Below are 16,293 nucleotides of genomic sequence, written 5' to 3'. Positions count from 1 at the left end.
GGCAGATTGTGGCTGCCTGCTGGTGGGGAGTGTGCTCCCTCCGGACCCCACTGCCCACTCCGCGATTATCCCTACACCTGACAGTGGATTTCCAAGCAGTCAGATCCCTACTACCGCATTTGTCAAGCAAAGAAGCTGAGACCTAGCTCGTGAGTTGTGGTTCCTCCTCACCGGGAAACTGCAGTGGGAAACAAACTTTAATTAACACTGCTACTATAAAAAGATCCTACAAGAGCATGCCTCAGAATGGTCCCAATCTGTTCAGGGGTTTCTCCCAAGCATCTGGAGCAGCTCTGGAGGGGGCAGGGGACATGCAGGGAGAGAAGAGGGAGAGCGCACCTGTTCCACAGGTTGAAACCAACATCATTGGTTACAACTTTAGTCATATGAGTCACCCTGTCTCTTTCTCTTCATGAGGATCACGCCCTCCACCAAGCACACACTTTCACCCCAATCATTACCGAAGTCCACATGAAGCTACTCTGACAGTTGGAATAAAACAGCTACAAAGATTGGAAGCCCTCAGATCAAGATACAGTATATTTTAAAATAACCATTTTTTTATTGTTTAGATACTCTCAGCTCCCCATCTTGCCCTGAACTCCCATCTCAGGCCTCCAAAACCTGCCAATAACTTAAAGTGAAACAAAAAATAATTTACTTCTGGAAAATTAATCCACACTTGAATTGAGTGCAGTGCAAGCAGCTAAAAAAGAAAAAGAAAAAACACCCTCATCTAGTATTCAAAAAACCCCTGCATGTATAGAACAAGTAGCAACCTACTGTTCCCTAATGCAGATGACTACCCATGAAGCAGAAAAAAAGGTCCAGGATTGAGAAGTGACCAGAATACTCTGTTCCGTCAATGGCCTTTTCATAGAATTCAGCTGCACCCTTATACCCACTTACTTAAGAGAAAGTCCCATTCGACACAATTGGCTTCACACAGAAATAGAAAACAGCAGCATATTTCCAAGGACTTCTGCAATTGGAAGAGGGGAAACAGTGTCATTTCTGTTCCTCCTCCATGCCTGCCCTCCTGTTCCCAACAGCAGCAGTCTGAAAGATGCTGTTGGCTGCAGATCCGAGCGCCTTGAGGATGGGGCTTAGGGGTCTCATTGCAATGGTGACACTGTGATTGACGGCCTGGTGCCCACATAGCTCTCCAGAACTAGCAGCCAACAGCCTCGCCCAGACAAAGTTACTGGATAGGTGGCAAGCTTCCTGTTGGAACCTGGTACAGTGGTACCTCGGGTTAAGAACTTAATTCGTTCTGGAGGTCCGCTCTTAACCTGAAACTGTTCTTAACCTGAGGTACCACTTTAGCTAATGGGGCCGCCGTGCCACTGCCGTGCGATTTCTGTTCTCATCCTGAAGCAAAGTTCTTAACCCGAGGTACTATTTTTGGGTTAGCGGAGTCTGTAACCTGAAACATCTGTAACCCGAGGTACCACTGTATTCTCTTACATACTAGGAAAAAGCCTCTAAATGCTCCAGTGTAGTTATGAGGCTGGTCTGAGATTACCATACTTGCAGTGGATCAAGGCATGGATCTTTGCCCTGCAGCTGGAACACAACATGCCCATACTGAAGCATGATGCTGCAATCCAGCTAAGGAAATCACCCATGTAGCACTTGTTTGCACATGCTGTTTCAAATTCATCAGATATACTGGCCTGAGCTGCATGTTAGTGCTTTGTACCCCTTCCCAAAAAACATATTGGGCTGTGTGAGAGAGAAAGGAATGGTGTTAAGTTTTTGTCACATAGGAAGCAAGTGGTACAATGGGCTCAAGCCACGTGCTCTTTTATGTGTCACAAATGTTACAGGCTGGCTCTAATGGTTTGGCAAATACTTTGCAAAAAGAGCTGAAATCTAACTAGTTCATACCTCCTATGGCAGCTTCCAAATATGTCACCTGATTATGTGCTTAAAATTAAATTGGTATTTTCCCCATATAAGCATAAAATCTTCTTTTCTGATCAAAAATCTTAAAAGGAAGTTTTGAATGTATATTCAGCTTACTTGGCCCAAGATACAGTGAGCCACTGAGAAGTAGTGTTTACCACTGTGTACCCTGGCATCAGTCTTCTTCCTTTGCAGCTGCTATTTACCAGACAGTATTTGTACTGAATGTTGCTGGCAGGAAACGTGGTCTGCTAATACTGAGAAGGACTGAGAAATTTTCACACTGAGTGCTGCTGCTGACTGCTTAGAAGTATTCAGATCAGGGATAGTTCTACAATAGCATTGTACTACAGCAAGTTCAGAAGAAGGGAATACAGTGGTACCTCGGGTTAAGAACTTAATTCCTTCTGGAGGTCCGTTCTTAACCTGAAACTGTTCTTAACCTGAAGCACCACTTTAGCTAATGAGGCCTCCAGCTGCCACTGCGCTGCCGCCGCCCGATTTCTGTTCTCTTCCTGAAGCAAAGTTCTTAACCCAAGGTACTATTTCTGGGTTAGCGGAGTCTGTAACCTGAAGCGTCTGTAACCTGAAGTGTCTGTAACCGAGGTACCACTGTATACTCAGTGGCCTTTATTGCACTCATCTTTTAAGTGGGGTGGGTAGGACTTGTCCCTTCTGAATACATTTTTGGATGACTATTTTAGATTTTCTGTATTGCTGATTTTATATCTCATTTTACTTTTTTGTTATTTCTACTTGCTAGTCGCTTTGGGAACCTGAGTGCAAAACTGTGAATAATAACAACAACAAATATCATTTTTACTGTAAGATAAAAAATGCACAAGGTTATATATTTTACTGGGTCACCTTCTTCTAGTGTAAAAATACAGTATGTGTGTTTCCAAATTATATGGAATATTTCTTCAGGACTGCAGCCTGGGCTCTCACTCCCAATTCAGACACAGAGGGTCTGAGCAGATCCATCAGACCAGTGGCACTGGAGGGAATGGTGCTGGAAACTGATGCAGGGCCCCCTGCATTATGACTCATCACTGGACCCCAGAATCAGGGACCTCTTGAGCTCGTCCATACCTTTAGAGTCTGCACCCTCTGAGGAACTGGTCCCTCCATGCCAGGGACCTACATACCCCATGTCAGCCTGTCAGTGCAGGCAACGAGCCCAGAGAGAATACTCAGAGAGGAGGAGGCCTTTCCCTTTAAGGAGGGCTGTTCTGGACCTGGAGACATAAAAGGCTTCAGTTAAATCACTGACAGAGGAATTTAAAGCTTTTCTTGGTTCTGTAACCACTATCCTACTTTGCTGTCTGGTCCTATGATGTGGAATAGGCTTCTAGCCAAGCATAGGACAATTTCACAAAAAAGTTTTCACATTTTTACACCTATCCAATATTGGTCTCTTGTTTGCTTTGATCACTGCAATAGTTACCTATATTTATCACAGAAAGAGCCAAAGGCTATTGTTTTTGGCTATGAACGTAGCGCAATGTTGACACTTACTGTTGGCCTCCTGGTGTGATGATATATACACAATGTACTACACGCTATATTAAAAGCAAGCCAGTTGTCTAAGACTGGAATCCTGACTCTACTACTGGGAGTAAGGCCTAATGAATTCTCTAAGACTTTTGAGTAAAAATGGCTAGGATTGTGCTCTTTGTTAAGTGTGGGGGATATGTTTAAAGTTTTCTTGTGGGCCAAACTGAGGGATGCATTAGCAAAATATTATTTTGTTAAAGTGGCAGTTTCAAAATATCTAAACTGAAAGCACTTTTAAATGAAAAAGGGGGATGTTCATATTTATTATTTAATTATTGATAGGGTTATCTCCCAGTCTCCCAAATGCATTTCTTCAGGATTTGCCTCATTTCCTTTACCTTCCGAGTAATAATCAGAGCTCTTAGGTGAACCTGAGATGTGCACAATAGGCAAACCTTGGAATGTAGCTTTAGTCACAGGAAGTTAGTTTGTTCCTGCTAGTGATGAATCCCATCAGTAACTGAAGTGATGTATATATTTATTGAGGAGAATTCCTGAAGGGTTGCGTGCCATATAGGCTTACCACATCATCAATTTGATGCTTTTTGCCACTAATGTGGGAAGTAGTATGAGGAGGTAGGTATATAAACACACTGTTTTACAGTGTTTTATATAACATTGATATTGGTGGACACTATTGCCTGTGCCGATTCTATATTTAGTTGGTTTATCAATCCCCATATTTTTTTGAAGAGTTACTATACATGGTGAGCCCTGTGTGTCTTATTCTTAAAGGTAGGATCACAGTACTCAACTATTTCAACAAATGGGAGATTTGCCAAATGTGCTATACTCTAACAAGTATTTGTTGCCAGAACACAAGGCAAAAGGGAGAGCTTCTTTGCAGAGCATCCAATAGTACTCTCAGAGTTACTGCTTTGTTTTTGGAGCTCGAAGAGCAGCATAGTCATGAAACAGCTGAAACAAATGAACAATAAAGGCATTTAGTTATTTATTGCATAGAATAGATTCATTCTTCGTTCTGATAGCAGGATTCTAATCTTGGAGCCTAAGTACTTCTTAGCATTGTAGTTTATTTAAAAAGAAATACAGAAAGCAGAATATGGAATACTATAAATCTTTAAGTCTATGGTTGTTCACTATTGTGGAATGCTAATAAAAGTATTTTACACTGCCAATTTGAACTAGCACATAACAATAAAAGGTACTTTGTTTTAAGAACTGTAAGACAAAGAGACAAAAGTGAGGGAGGGAATTCACTTGGGAGTCATGAATGCTAAAAGGGTGTTTTCATTCTCACCTTGAATGTGTCTACATGGAAATAAATCCCACTGAGATTAATGGAACATAGTTTATAGCAAGCAGGCTTTGCACTGCAGCCTTTATATAGAGATGGTAATCAAATATTACTTATTCAGAATTTGTCATCTTGGAGAAAAAGTATGGCAATATATTTAATTGCACATAGGATCTTTTATAACAATCCTAACATGAGCATGATCACCTTTAGTTCATGTATCAGCCTCCCATATAGCCTTGGGCAGAAATATAAATTTGGAAGTGTTTTTTAGTATTAATTATCAAGTTGGCTTTTAATTAATGCTTGCCTTTTCTTTAACATTCATGGTCATTCAGTTTGTGGAGGGTATATAATTCTTATCATATGACAGGGCTATATTCCTGATTAGATACATCTGTAGAGTGACCCTGTTCCTTGTTAAACCCTGCTGTTGACAATAAATGAGAGGCTCTTCTAAATTGGATTTGGACATGCATATTCAAGTGCAAAGTGTTTCAGGGAGAATTTTGCCACTCTGTAATATTTTATGCTTCTCTTAGGCTGAAATCTTAAACACATTTACACAGGGAGTAAACCCCACTGAAGAAAGTAGCACTTACTTCCAAGTAAGCATGCATCACATTTTGGTCCTAATTGCCATTATCTATATCACCATCACTGGTAATAATCCTGAATAATAGCTGGAATAAAAGGAATAAGGAAAGAAAAGTAGTAGTATGAAAAGGATTACAGAATTAGGTAGGCTGGCAAAAAAACAGTCCCAGCAATGGTAAATTTAGAGCTAGAATGAGCAAAAATGTCTACATTGCTAGCCATTTAGAGAGAATCAGCAGGACATGGGGGAGGGGGAGAGATCATTGCCAGGAAGCCAGTTAATCATAGGAAGTCCTGCCATTCTCACCATCTGCATTTGTTTGTTTGTAAGCAAGCGGTATTGAAAATGACACTTAAGATTGCCCTGGGAGGGGAAGGGGGGATGAAGAAAAGGCCAGAGGCTTCGCTGCTGCTGGGAGGCCCTGCCTTCCTTTGAAGTGAGATCCAGCGAGGCCAGAAAGGCCTTAACTCTCCCTGGAATTGTATGAAGTGTCTGAACAGCATTTCTCTCACTTTGCGTGTATTGATTTATTTTTCCCTGATCGGGACGATGTATGTGGGTTCAACGGATGACATTTATCCTTAATGTGGAGTTTATAAAATAAAGTGCCAGTTGTATTGAGGATGGTCGTTTCTAACTGATGGGCAAATACGTTGTGAAGTACAGAATAGTGTCTGAAAGGCCGCCTTTTGAAGAGAGAGCTGTTTTTTGTATTGGCACGCCATGGTAAGTAATGATGGCTTTTAGATCATTTTGGGTTTGGGATATTTTGAACCTTCATGTAATACTGATCTCCTTGCACAGATGTGCTTTCATTTATGTACACAAAGTCAATTGCAGCCACATTTTATACTGATTATATATTTGGGATATGCAACGTCTTGATTTTTTAATCTGAGCTTTCATGCAAAATTTAGAAAGAAAACCTATACTTAGTTTACTGCTCAGCAACTCCAATTGCACTTCAGTAAATTTTAAATTGTTAGTTACATTCACTAAATGATTCACTTAGTGAACTAGGTTCTCAAGCAAATGTGTTTAGGTTCAGGGTGTAAAATATCTATAATCATGGCATAGTTCTCATATAGTTACTGCAAAAAAACCCAAATAATTTTCAGGTAATGGTACCTAAATAGTGTTGAAAGAAACAAAAGTAAAGTGTTGAGAGAGAGTGAGTGCCGGTTTTTAACTTTGCATTAAACACTTCTCAATTAACAGGGTTGCATTATTAGGTCTTTAATACTTTTAGGTTGACATTTTAAGAACAATTAGTTGGACATAAGCTCTTTCTGAAATCAATTTTCTTCAAAGTAAATGTATTTAGGGTTCAGGTCCCAACCAACAAATGCTATTCAAACACTTAACTACTGTAATACTTTCACACACACACACACACACACACACACACACACACACATTTTGTGTACTAACATACACACCAATATACATGCATTACATAAATACCAATATACATTATGGCGGGGTGGGGGAATATTTAATTCAAAAGTTGTTTATTTAAAACATGGCCAAAGGAGGAAACTACCCATATTTGGCTTGTATTCCAAATGAAATGATGCAACCAAACATTTGTTTGGCAGGCTTTGATGCTACATTTTCCTAATTTGGTCTGAAAGAACTGCAGGCTGTATTAAACACAATTCCCTCCCCCGGAAACTATTTCCCCATTAATTTATTTACCTAGTTGCATACATCGACCCTGAGGCAAAAGCATATGTAACTCAAAATTTTAAATACCAAATTGTTACATTGATCCTAATAAAGATGTTTATTATACTTGTACTACAGGCAACCTCCCCATTTACGCAGGTTCAAGATGTGCACAGCTGTGCATTGCTCCGAACCCAGAAGTGACCCAAAAACGTCACTAAAAGGGGTGGGATGGGGCAGGGGCGGAACGGGATGTTTGCGGGCATTTTCAATGGTGTTTCAAATATACACAGCGTAAATGGGGGAGGGTGTTGCCTATACAGTGGTACCTCGGGTTACATACGCTTCAGGTTACATACGCTTCAGGTTACAGACTCCGCTAACCCAGAAATAGTAACTCAGGTTAAGAACTTTGCTTCAGGATGAGAACAGAAATCATGCTCCGGCGGCACGGCAGCGGGAGGCCCCATTAGCTAAAGTGGTGCTTCAGGTTAAGAATGGACCTTCAGAAAGAATTAAGTACTTAACCTGAGGTACCACTGTACTTCCTTTTGGTGTGTGTTGTGTTACTTCTGGGTACTAAACAGTGTTGGTTTTAGGTTACTATTGCTATGTAAAATATTACATAAATATATGCTAGACAGATAAAATCATAAGGCTACAGGGCAGTCACATTTTTAAGAGAACCAACCACAACATCACAAAGTTATGAATAATTTAACAGCTTGCTCATAACTCTTTCTCATACTGGATGCCACAAGAGCACTGTGTGTTTTCTCCTTTTAATCCTGGGGACAGAACTGGAAATAACTCTTTCACGTTTTAAAGAAAAATGTGGAGAGAACAGCTATTGCTTCTTTGACTCTGTAGTCCTTGACGCAACCTGTAATCTGTTCATCACTCAAGAGACTAATATAATTGTCCACAGAATTCTTCCTGCACTCCATCTTAAGAATGTAACTTTTAAGCTGCAGACATTAGAACTTCAACAACATGCCCTATTTCTCCTCCTCCTCCCTCTTGTTATGTTTCACTTCCAACCTGAAGCATACTCACAACCCTGGGACCTTTCTAAAGTTGTTTTTAATAAAGGTATCATTAGCATAAAGCAAGGGACACGGGTGGCGCTGTGAGTTAAACCACAGAACCTAGGACTTGCCAATCAGAAGATTGGCGGTTAAAATCCCTGCAACGGGGTGAGCTCCCGTTGCTCGGTCCCTGCTCCTGCCAACCTAGCAGTTCGAAAGCACGTCAAAGTGCAAGTAGATAAATAGGTACCACTCCGGCGGGAAGGTAAACGGCGTTCCGTGTGCTGCTCTGGTTCGCCAGAAGCAGCTTAGTCATGCTGGCCACATGACCCGGAAGCTGCGGACAAACGCCGGCTCCCTCGGCCTATAGAGCGAGATGAGCGCACAACCCCAGAGTCGGTCACGACTGGACCTAATGATCAGGGGTCCCATTACCTTTACTTGCATAAAGCAGCAGTGGGGAACCCTCCTGTTCACGTTCCTATTTATTTAGACCCATGAGACTGCTTTCAATGAGCCACACCGGCCCACCCAACATGTGACATCAGATTTACATGCCCTTCAACTAGCCCTGCGCCCTCATGTCTCCACATACAGCATTAATCTTTGACAGAAAGGAACCGTGATAGAACATGGGGGCAGCTCACTTGAATAGGGCATAAGCATCTTCTCACATCTAATCTGAGGGATATGCCTTAGCTGTGATGCAGGCAACACAAGTCATTGCTTGCACTGTGCTGTAGCTAAACCCCATCCAGAGGCATGGATCATTTGACACATTTCCATGTGTTCACACTTGGGAATTTCCTTGACAATTTATGTACTTTCTTGTATTTGTTTGTATAGTGAAGGCCAAAAGTCCGAATACGATTTTGCCAGGTGGGGAAAGAGTGCAGCGGATATGGAATAGAGTGCTTATTTTTGTGACATTTTCCCCTTAACAGGCCTTTAAAAAAGCACCTGGGAGCCAGCCAGCCTAAACGGTTGGCAGTGTTAGAATGTCTTTCATAGCCAGCTATGGAGTGACTTCGGGGGCAAAAATAAAGTTTATAAGCCATTATAAAAGATCCACTGTCCCCAGTTTATTCAGAGGAAATCTTTAAACTCTGCAATTTAAAAATAAAGACCTGCCTAAAATTGAACTTGAATAACAGTGAGTCTTGAGATGAATCAAATGCAGCATGATTTGTTCTACATAAGTTCATAAGTTCACTCTAACAGGCTGGAAAAGCCAACCGTGCTGATCAAACATGACTAATAATCACACAAGAGATTGATGGGCTTGTTTTTCTTATGGGGCATGTGAGGTAATTCCCTGACAATTAAGTTTCCATTGTACTGCCAAATAATACTAAAAGCTTTTTGCATCGTTGGCTTTCATGTAAAACTTCACAGCAAAGCAGCCAGCACTGATTCTGCAGTCCAATACTTTCTTAACTTACCTGTAGTTGCTGTCACAACCTCATTCCAAGAGGGGCATGGATGTCTCAGATGGTTGTAAGGTAGGCATTTTCTCTAGAGGTCAATCCAGGACATTGCTGCTGCCGCAGGAACCATTCTTTAAAATCAATAATTCTGGAAACAGCAATTTGTTAACTTTGTGAAAATCCTGTTTCCATCAGGGACTTTCTTCAAACAGCTAGTCTTTATACAACAGCCTTTATAATACACATGAATTCACATGTTCCCTGACTGTAATGAACCACTTCAATATTTTAGTAAAACCTCTCTCTTTCTCACACACACACACACACACACACACACACACAACATGTGTACATGTACAAATGAGAAACATTGTTAAAACAAAAGCATTTAAAATTAAAGCATTGCCCTATCATGCAGTTTCTGTCAGAGAATAGAAAGATCTGGATATTTACTCCATTTGACTTTCTGCTACATCTGTCTGCTCTTCCAGATCTGCAGCAATCAACATGTGTGTTGCCCAAAGCCAAAGTGTGTCCCTGTGTTCATGGGCTTGATCCAAAAATAGCAATCGCTCAGTTTGATCTGCAAAGATCTTGTTTTCTTTTATAATGAAAATTTCAACAAAAACAAGGCATAGTTTTCATGGAGACCGGAGAGTATACTCTGAGGAAATCCCACATACATGGCCACACCTATTTTAATTAGTCATCAAAATTATATTTGCATATACACAGAGAGATCTGCATATACTCGAATCCTACATAACAACCTTGATTAATGTGTACATTTTACTCATCCAGATACACAGGGTAACTTTTTTTTTTTTTTGCTTGAATCCAGGGCACATCTCATGATCCACTCTTTATTGTTATAACAGGGTTAAATAGGTTAGTCTCTGTGATAGTAGCCGGTCCATGTCACCTAGGGAGTTGTATGGGTGAGTGAGAATTTGAACCCGGGTCTCCCTAGTTCTCCTCAAACACTAGAATTACTATCTCACACTGGCTCATGCCCTATAATTTACAATATGCATAAATCCTATTCAATGTTTGTGGTGTAGTAAAGTAGCAAATGTTATTCTATGCAAGCATAAAGAGCTACTTATACATTGGGGCAAAAAAATTCCTAACTTCCTGTATTCTGAATGGGGCTGAGCTTGAGCAACATATCACCATTTTTTATTATTATTCTGTGATGAAGAGCAGCATATAAGTGGAATAAATAGATCACTAAAAAAATTATGACTAAGAACAGAAAAATATTTAAATACATTAGAAATAGGAAACCGCAGTTGGGCCTTTAAGAAAACAAGGTAGTCAAAGGTGTTCTAAAGGAGTAGAAGGAGATTACAGAAAAGCTGGATGAGTTCTTTGTATCTTCCCACTGGAAGATGTAGAACAGATGCTTGTGGCTAAATTCACTTTCTCGGGAAGGGAGTGTAAGGAAATGTGGGACATAGCAGTGATAAGAGAGATGGAGTTCTAAGCCTAAGTAATGCACAACTTGAGAAAAGAGACAATGCACGTATTTTTGTAAACTAAGAAATATTTAATAAATATTTTTTAAAATTAATTAATTTAAAACTAACAAATCACTAGGTCCAGCTGGCATCCGCTCAAGAGTTCTTAAAGAACACAAATGTTGCTGATCTTCTAACAAAAATATGTAATTTGTCCTTATGATCAGTCATCATACTTGGAAAGTATGATCAATGTAACACCAGTTTTAAAAATAGGATCCAGGAGATATCTGTGGAATTACTGGCTGATGCTTAATATGTGTTCCAGGAAAGCTGGGGAACACATAATTAAAGATAGAATTACCAAACATATAAAATAACAATCTTGCTGATTTATTTGAGAGTGTCAGTAAATATAAGAAAAAGAGATTATCCATTAGACATATTCATTAGTAATAATAATTAGTAACTGTGCTTTTGGGGGGGAAGGTGGGAGAACTCATCACAAATTTTGTTTATTTATTTAGTTGTAAGTTTTGTGGCAACATGCCATATTTTATTAAACAATTCTTGTACAGCTGGAATAATATGTAAATGCACTTTAGCTGCTCTTTTGGCTGCAGTTAGCAAGACAAAATTATAGTCTTCTGGTCACACCTTATTTTTAAAGATAATGCAGAAGAATTTGTCAATGACCTTGTTATGTGATAACCACTCATTTCTGTATATATGATTTTTAGAAACTTCCATCATATATGTATATAGTCTGGTGCATTCCCTCCTGATTTCCAGCATATATCACTATCACTTGGGTATATCTCTGCCAAATGATGCAGAGTCAATTACCAACCATATAACATTGTATAAAGAAAAATTATGTTCATGCAGGGCAATTAAACTTTATTAGTGATAAATATTTATTTCCAACTAATATTCAGAGTACCTCTGCTTCCAACAGCAGAAGTAGAATATATTGATGGTACATATTCACGATGGCTATATGTTAGCTCCTGGATCAGAGGTAACACGCTTCTGAATACCAATGAATTGTGGACAAATTGCTGAAAGAAAGCCCATTACGGCTTCTGACTCTATGCAGTGTGCAACCACTGCCTTCTGGTGTCCTCTGAGAGTTTCTCCAGCCTGACTAACCCCGAGAGGAAGGCTAATAAGTACTCCATCAGTAAGGAGCTTTGTGATCAGACAAATGGTAAAGGTAAAAGGACCCCTGACCATTAGGTCCATTCGCTGATGACTCTGGGGTTGTGGCACTCATCTCGCTTTACTGGCTGCAGGAGCCGGCGTACAACTTCCAGGTCATATGGCCAGCATGACTAAGCCACTTCTGGCGAATCAGAGCAGCGCACGGAAATGCCATTTACCTTCCCGCTAGAGCGGTACCTATTTATCTACTTGCGCTTTGATGTGCTTTCGAACTGCTAGGTGGGCAGGAGCTGGGAGCAAGCAACGGGAGCTCACCCCGTCGCGGGGATTCAAACCGCCAACCTTCTGATCGGCAAGGCCTAGGCTCTGTGGTTTAGACCACAGTGCCACCTCCTTTGAGAACCTCCTTTGAGAGTTTCTCCAGCCTGACTAACCCTGAGAGGAAGGCTAATAAGTACTCCATCAGTAAGGAGCTTTGTGACCTGACAAAATGGTACACCTGTTTAAATTGTTCCACTTACCATAGTAAAATGACCAAATCAGACATGCAAGCTACAAAGCCATTCAGCTCCATTCTGCTTATAGACAGGATCTTAATTACCGTACTGTTTTTTTCTTTTTTCTTTTTAGTGGTTAACATTTTCAGATGAAGCTATTTTGCATCTTTACATCTCGGAGACAACAGTAACATTTGGAAAAGGGAAAATTGAATAAGCTTTAATATAATCAGGGACTTTACTGAGGTTTGTGTGGTCTGCCACAAGTCACTGGTTCTCAGGCAGCTCTGCATGAGCTGCATAATTTTTCCCTTCAAGGCACATCTTTTGAATCCCAAACCATTTGCCGAGAAGACAGATCTTTCAGCCTATATGCATTTCAACAGATAAAGAGTAACCAAATGTTCACCAGGTAAATTGAAATAGAGAGAGGAGCTCATTTGACATGACCCATGTCCCCACAGAAAACCAACCCAAAATGTTGATGAATTAAGCTTTTTCTTCTAAAATCAGTTAAAGTTCGTTATTTTTTAAAAACCTTCAGGGCCATATTACAGTAGCGCTACATTAGTAATCACAGGATGCTATTTAAAGTCTGTTTCACTCACAGGATTAAAGTGTATGGTAGAAATATTCCAAAACTTTCCCAGGACGACTGCTGTGGTAAAAGCTAGCACAAGAGTTGCTTTGTATTATAGAAATACCAAGACCTGTAGCAGAGTGTTTGCTCTTTCTCCACCCTAAGCAGGTGCTTTGCGGATTTGGACATTTGCTGAGCAGATGGGGTGTCATCTTAATGGTGCATCCATTTGATGGGGTCTTAACATTAGATTCTGAGTGTCTGAAATTATATGGGCATTGGACTTAAAGTGACTTCTTTTTCCTTGAGATAAATACCGGTATCCTGTTAACTAGCTTGCCAGAGACAGAGAACTTTTAAAATAAGAACATACTTTGTTTTCATGGTTTTATTATTATTCTAGGCATCACACATAAAACATCTTTCACTTAAATGTATTTGTTTCTACAAGGAAGTTTTGTTTTATTTTTTTAAAAAGCATGGTGATTCTAGGAACTTCTTAACCCTTAAATCGGTAAGGCCCTGCAGCCTGGCAGCAGGCAATCTAAGTACACTCATGAGTACTGGTAACTTGCAAAATAATGTTCTTTATGATGTATAACTCTTATTCTGGATTTGAATCCAGGTCAAAGACGAAGACTCCAGGCTGCATGTTCACATCTGTAGTTTCTTGACCACATAAAAATTATGTGTAGAAATAGTTGTGTAGGTTACAGAAAACGTTCGTAAATTTAAGTACTCATTACATGCAGAGTTACATAACTTTCTATATTTCCCACTCTGTGCTCCAGATCTCAGCATTGGGTCACATAGCATGTTTATGATTTGGGGTTGAATGTCTGAGCCATGTGCTGGCGTGCTGGGTCATGAACATGTGGATGTTGTATATGTTGTGCATGACAAAGGCAGAAGAAGGTAGGGTGGCCATACTTATATAAGCACTCACTGTCCACCCATCCTCCTTTGATCATTGGCACCCATGTACCCACCCCTTGGGACCAAGCAGGAATCTGTGTGTGGGTTTTTTAGCCATTCCACAGTGTGTCTTGCTGGACTGGTTGCAGTGTGAATGCTGTATTTAAACAGGTTAATTTGCCAGGAAACTGCAGGAAAGAAAGAGAGCCTGGTAAGGTCAACTAGGTGAACCCCTTAGGCACCTTTGAGAGTGATAGGAAGCTCCCAAGGCTTGCAGCTCAGAGCTAGCGGACCCAGGACAGGATATGGACTGCATTTGGAACCATCTTCTCCCATCTGCCTGGAGCTATGGGCCCCCAGGGTGATTATGAAAGTAGGTCTCCCTATTCACCTTAATGGTGCAGTTTGGGGAAGGGCACAGGCTGAATTACATGATCACAGTGGGACATAGTCATATAGCATGTGATCATGATTTTTAATGCCTTTGTTTTTTTACTTTGTGGCTTGATATTCCTTTTATGGATGCAGAGCTTATGCATCTACACTTTTTGAAAATAAGTATTCACAGCTGGTTGCACAGAACTGAATGTCCTCCATTAGTGAGGCACTTGTAGAAACATCTTGCAAATACATGTAAGTACTGTATATGCATAATACAAAAGTGGGGAAAGTCAGCATACTTGGTAGTGAGTTCCTTGGCATGTCTTTCAAAGCACGACTTCTGCATGACTCAAAAGCACATGAAAGCTACCTAAAAAGCAACAATTGAAATCACACAATCAGCAGACGTGTTAGAGCCTTATAACCCTGAGACATTTTAATTCAAAACTAGCAAAGCTGGGATCAAGTCAAGCCACACAAAGGAATGGCAATATCCCAAGCATGAATACATTTTAATTGCAGAGTATATGCGAGCTAGTAACAAATCCTTGCCCCCTGGCAGCTGTAACTGAATGGATCCTGCCCTGCTGAAACATACTGTGTATGAGAATTTGTCTTCCTTTAGCTTCAGGCTGCCCCTCTGGCAACTGTCATCCACAATCATATCAATTACATAAAACCAGATTTGTCCAACCATCTTGTCTATACACTGACAGTCTAATAATGTGACCTGCTGTATTTCTCTAGCTCTATTTCTAAGGGAGCTTGAATCATCACAGCTTTGCACATACATTCATGTACACCCACAGACTCCCTCCGTGATGTCATGCTCTACTGAAAAGTGCAGTCAAAACTTGCTTCATGGCTTGCCATGTTCTGCAGTATTCATTACAGACACATTATAATGTGTAATGACTTGCACAGGTACAGCCTAAGGGAAAAACTAGTTTAACGCAAATGGTGGAACACTAGCACACAACACAAGATGCTGTGCTGCTGAGTTTAATTAGTATATGTAAAATTCATAGAATTGTAGTTTGAAGGGATCCCGAGGGTCATCTAATCCAACCTCCTGCAATGTGGGGGTCTCAACTACATCATACATGACAGGTGGTCATCCAATCCCTGCTTTAAACCTCAAAGGTAGGAGAGTCTATCGCCTCCTGATGGAGCCCATTCCACTGTTGAACAGCTCTTCCAGATATTTAGTTGGAATCTCCTTTCTTGTAACTTGAATCCATTGGTTCGGGTCTTAGCTTCTGGAGCAGGAGGCAACAAGCTTGCTCCATCTTCCATGTGACAGCCCAGATTGTTGAAAATGGCTATCATATCTCCTCTCCTCTTTTCCAGGCTAAACATACCCAACTCACTCAAACATTCACCCTCTTCTGCACGTGTTCCAACTTGTCAATATCCTTCTTAATCTTAGGTACCCAGAACTGGACACAGTACTCCAGATGTGGTCTGACAAAGACAGAGTAGAGTGGTACTATGACTTCTCTTGATCAGGACACTATACTTCTGTTGATGCAGCCTAGAATAGCATTCACTTTGTTTTGCTGCTGCATCACATTTTTTACTCATGTTAAGTTTGTGGTCTACTAAGACCCCTACAGTATATCATTTTCACATGTACTATTGGCAAGCCAGGTGCCCTCCACCTTATATTTGTGCAGGTGGCTCTTCCTGCTTAAGTGTAGAACCTTACACTTGTCTCTGTTGAAATTCATTTTGTTATTTTTGGCCCAGTTCTCCAATCTGTTAAGGTCATCTTGAATCCTGATTCTGTCTTCTGCAGCATTGGCTGCCCCCTCTCACTTTGGTGTCATCTGCAAATTTGATGAGTGGTTCC

General features: G+C 40.5%; 1 protein-coding gene across 5 annotated transcripts in view; it reads left to right on the top strand.

Annotated features, from left to right (window-relative positions):
* Positions 1-16,293, top strand: part of SASH1 (SAM and SH3 domain containing 1) — a 548,281-nt gene that overhangs the window by 385,490 nt on the left and 146,498 nt on the right. The window contains exon 1 of one of the 5 annotated variants that reach the window (XM_028723628.2): positions 5,945-6,047. The exons of the other annotated variants lie outside the window; for them this stretch is intronic. Coding sequence (XP_028579461.2) covers positions 6,045-6,047 — 3 coding nt within the window. The 5' untranslated portion in view covers positions 5,945-6,044. Of the gene's footprint in view, positions 1-5,944; positions 6,048-16,293 lie in introns of those variants that run through there. 5 annotated transcript variants of the gene reach the window in all.

Source organism: Podarcis muralis, chromosome 3, assembly GCF_964188315.1.
Source record: "Podarcis muralis chromosome 3, rPodMur119.hap1.1, whole genome shotgun sequence".
NCBI classification, from domain to species: domain Eukaryota; kingdom Metazoa; phylum Chordata; class Lepidosauria; order Squamata; family Lacertidae; genus Podarcis; species Podarcis muralis.
Note: the sequence above shows the minus strand (reverse complement) of the source record. Positions and strands in the feature narration are given on the sequence as shown.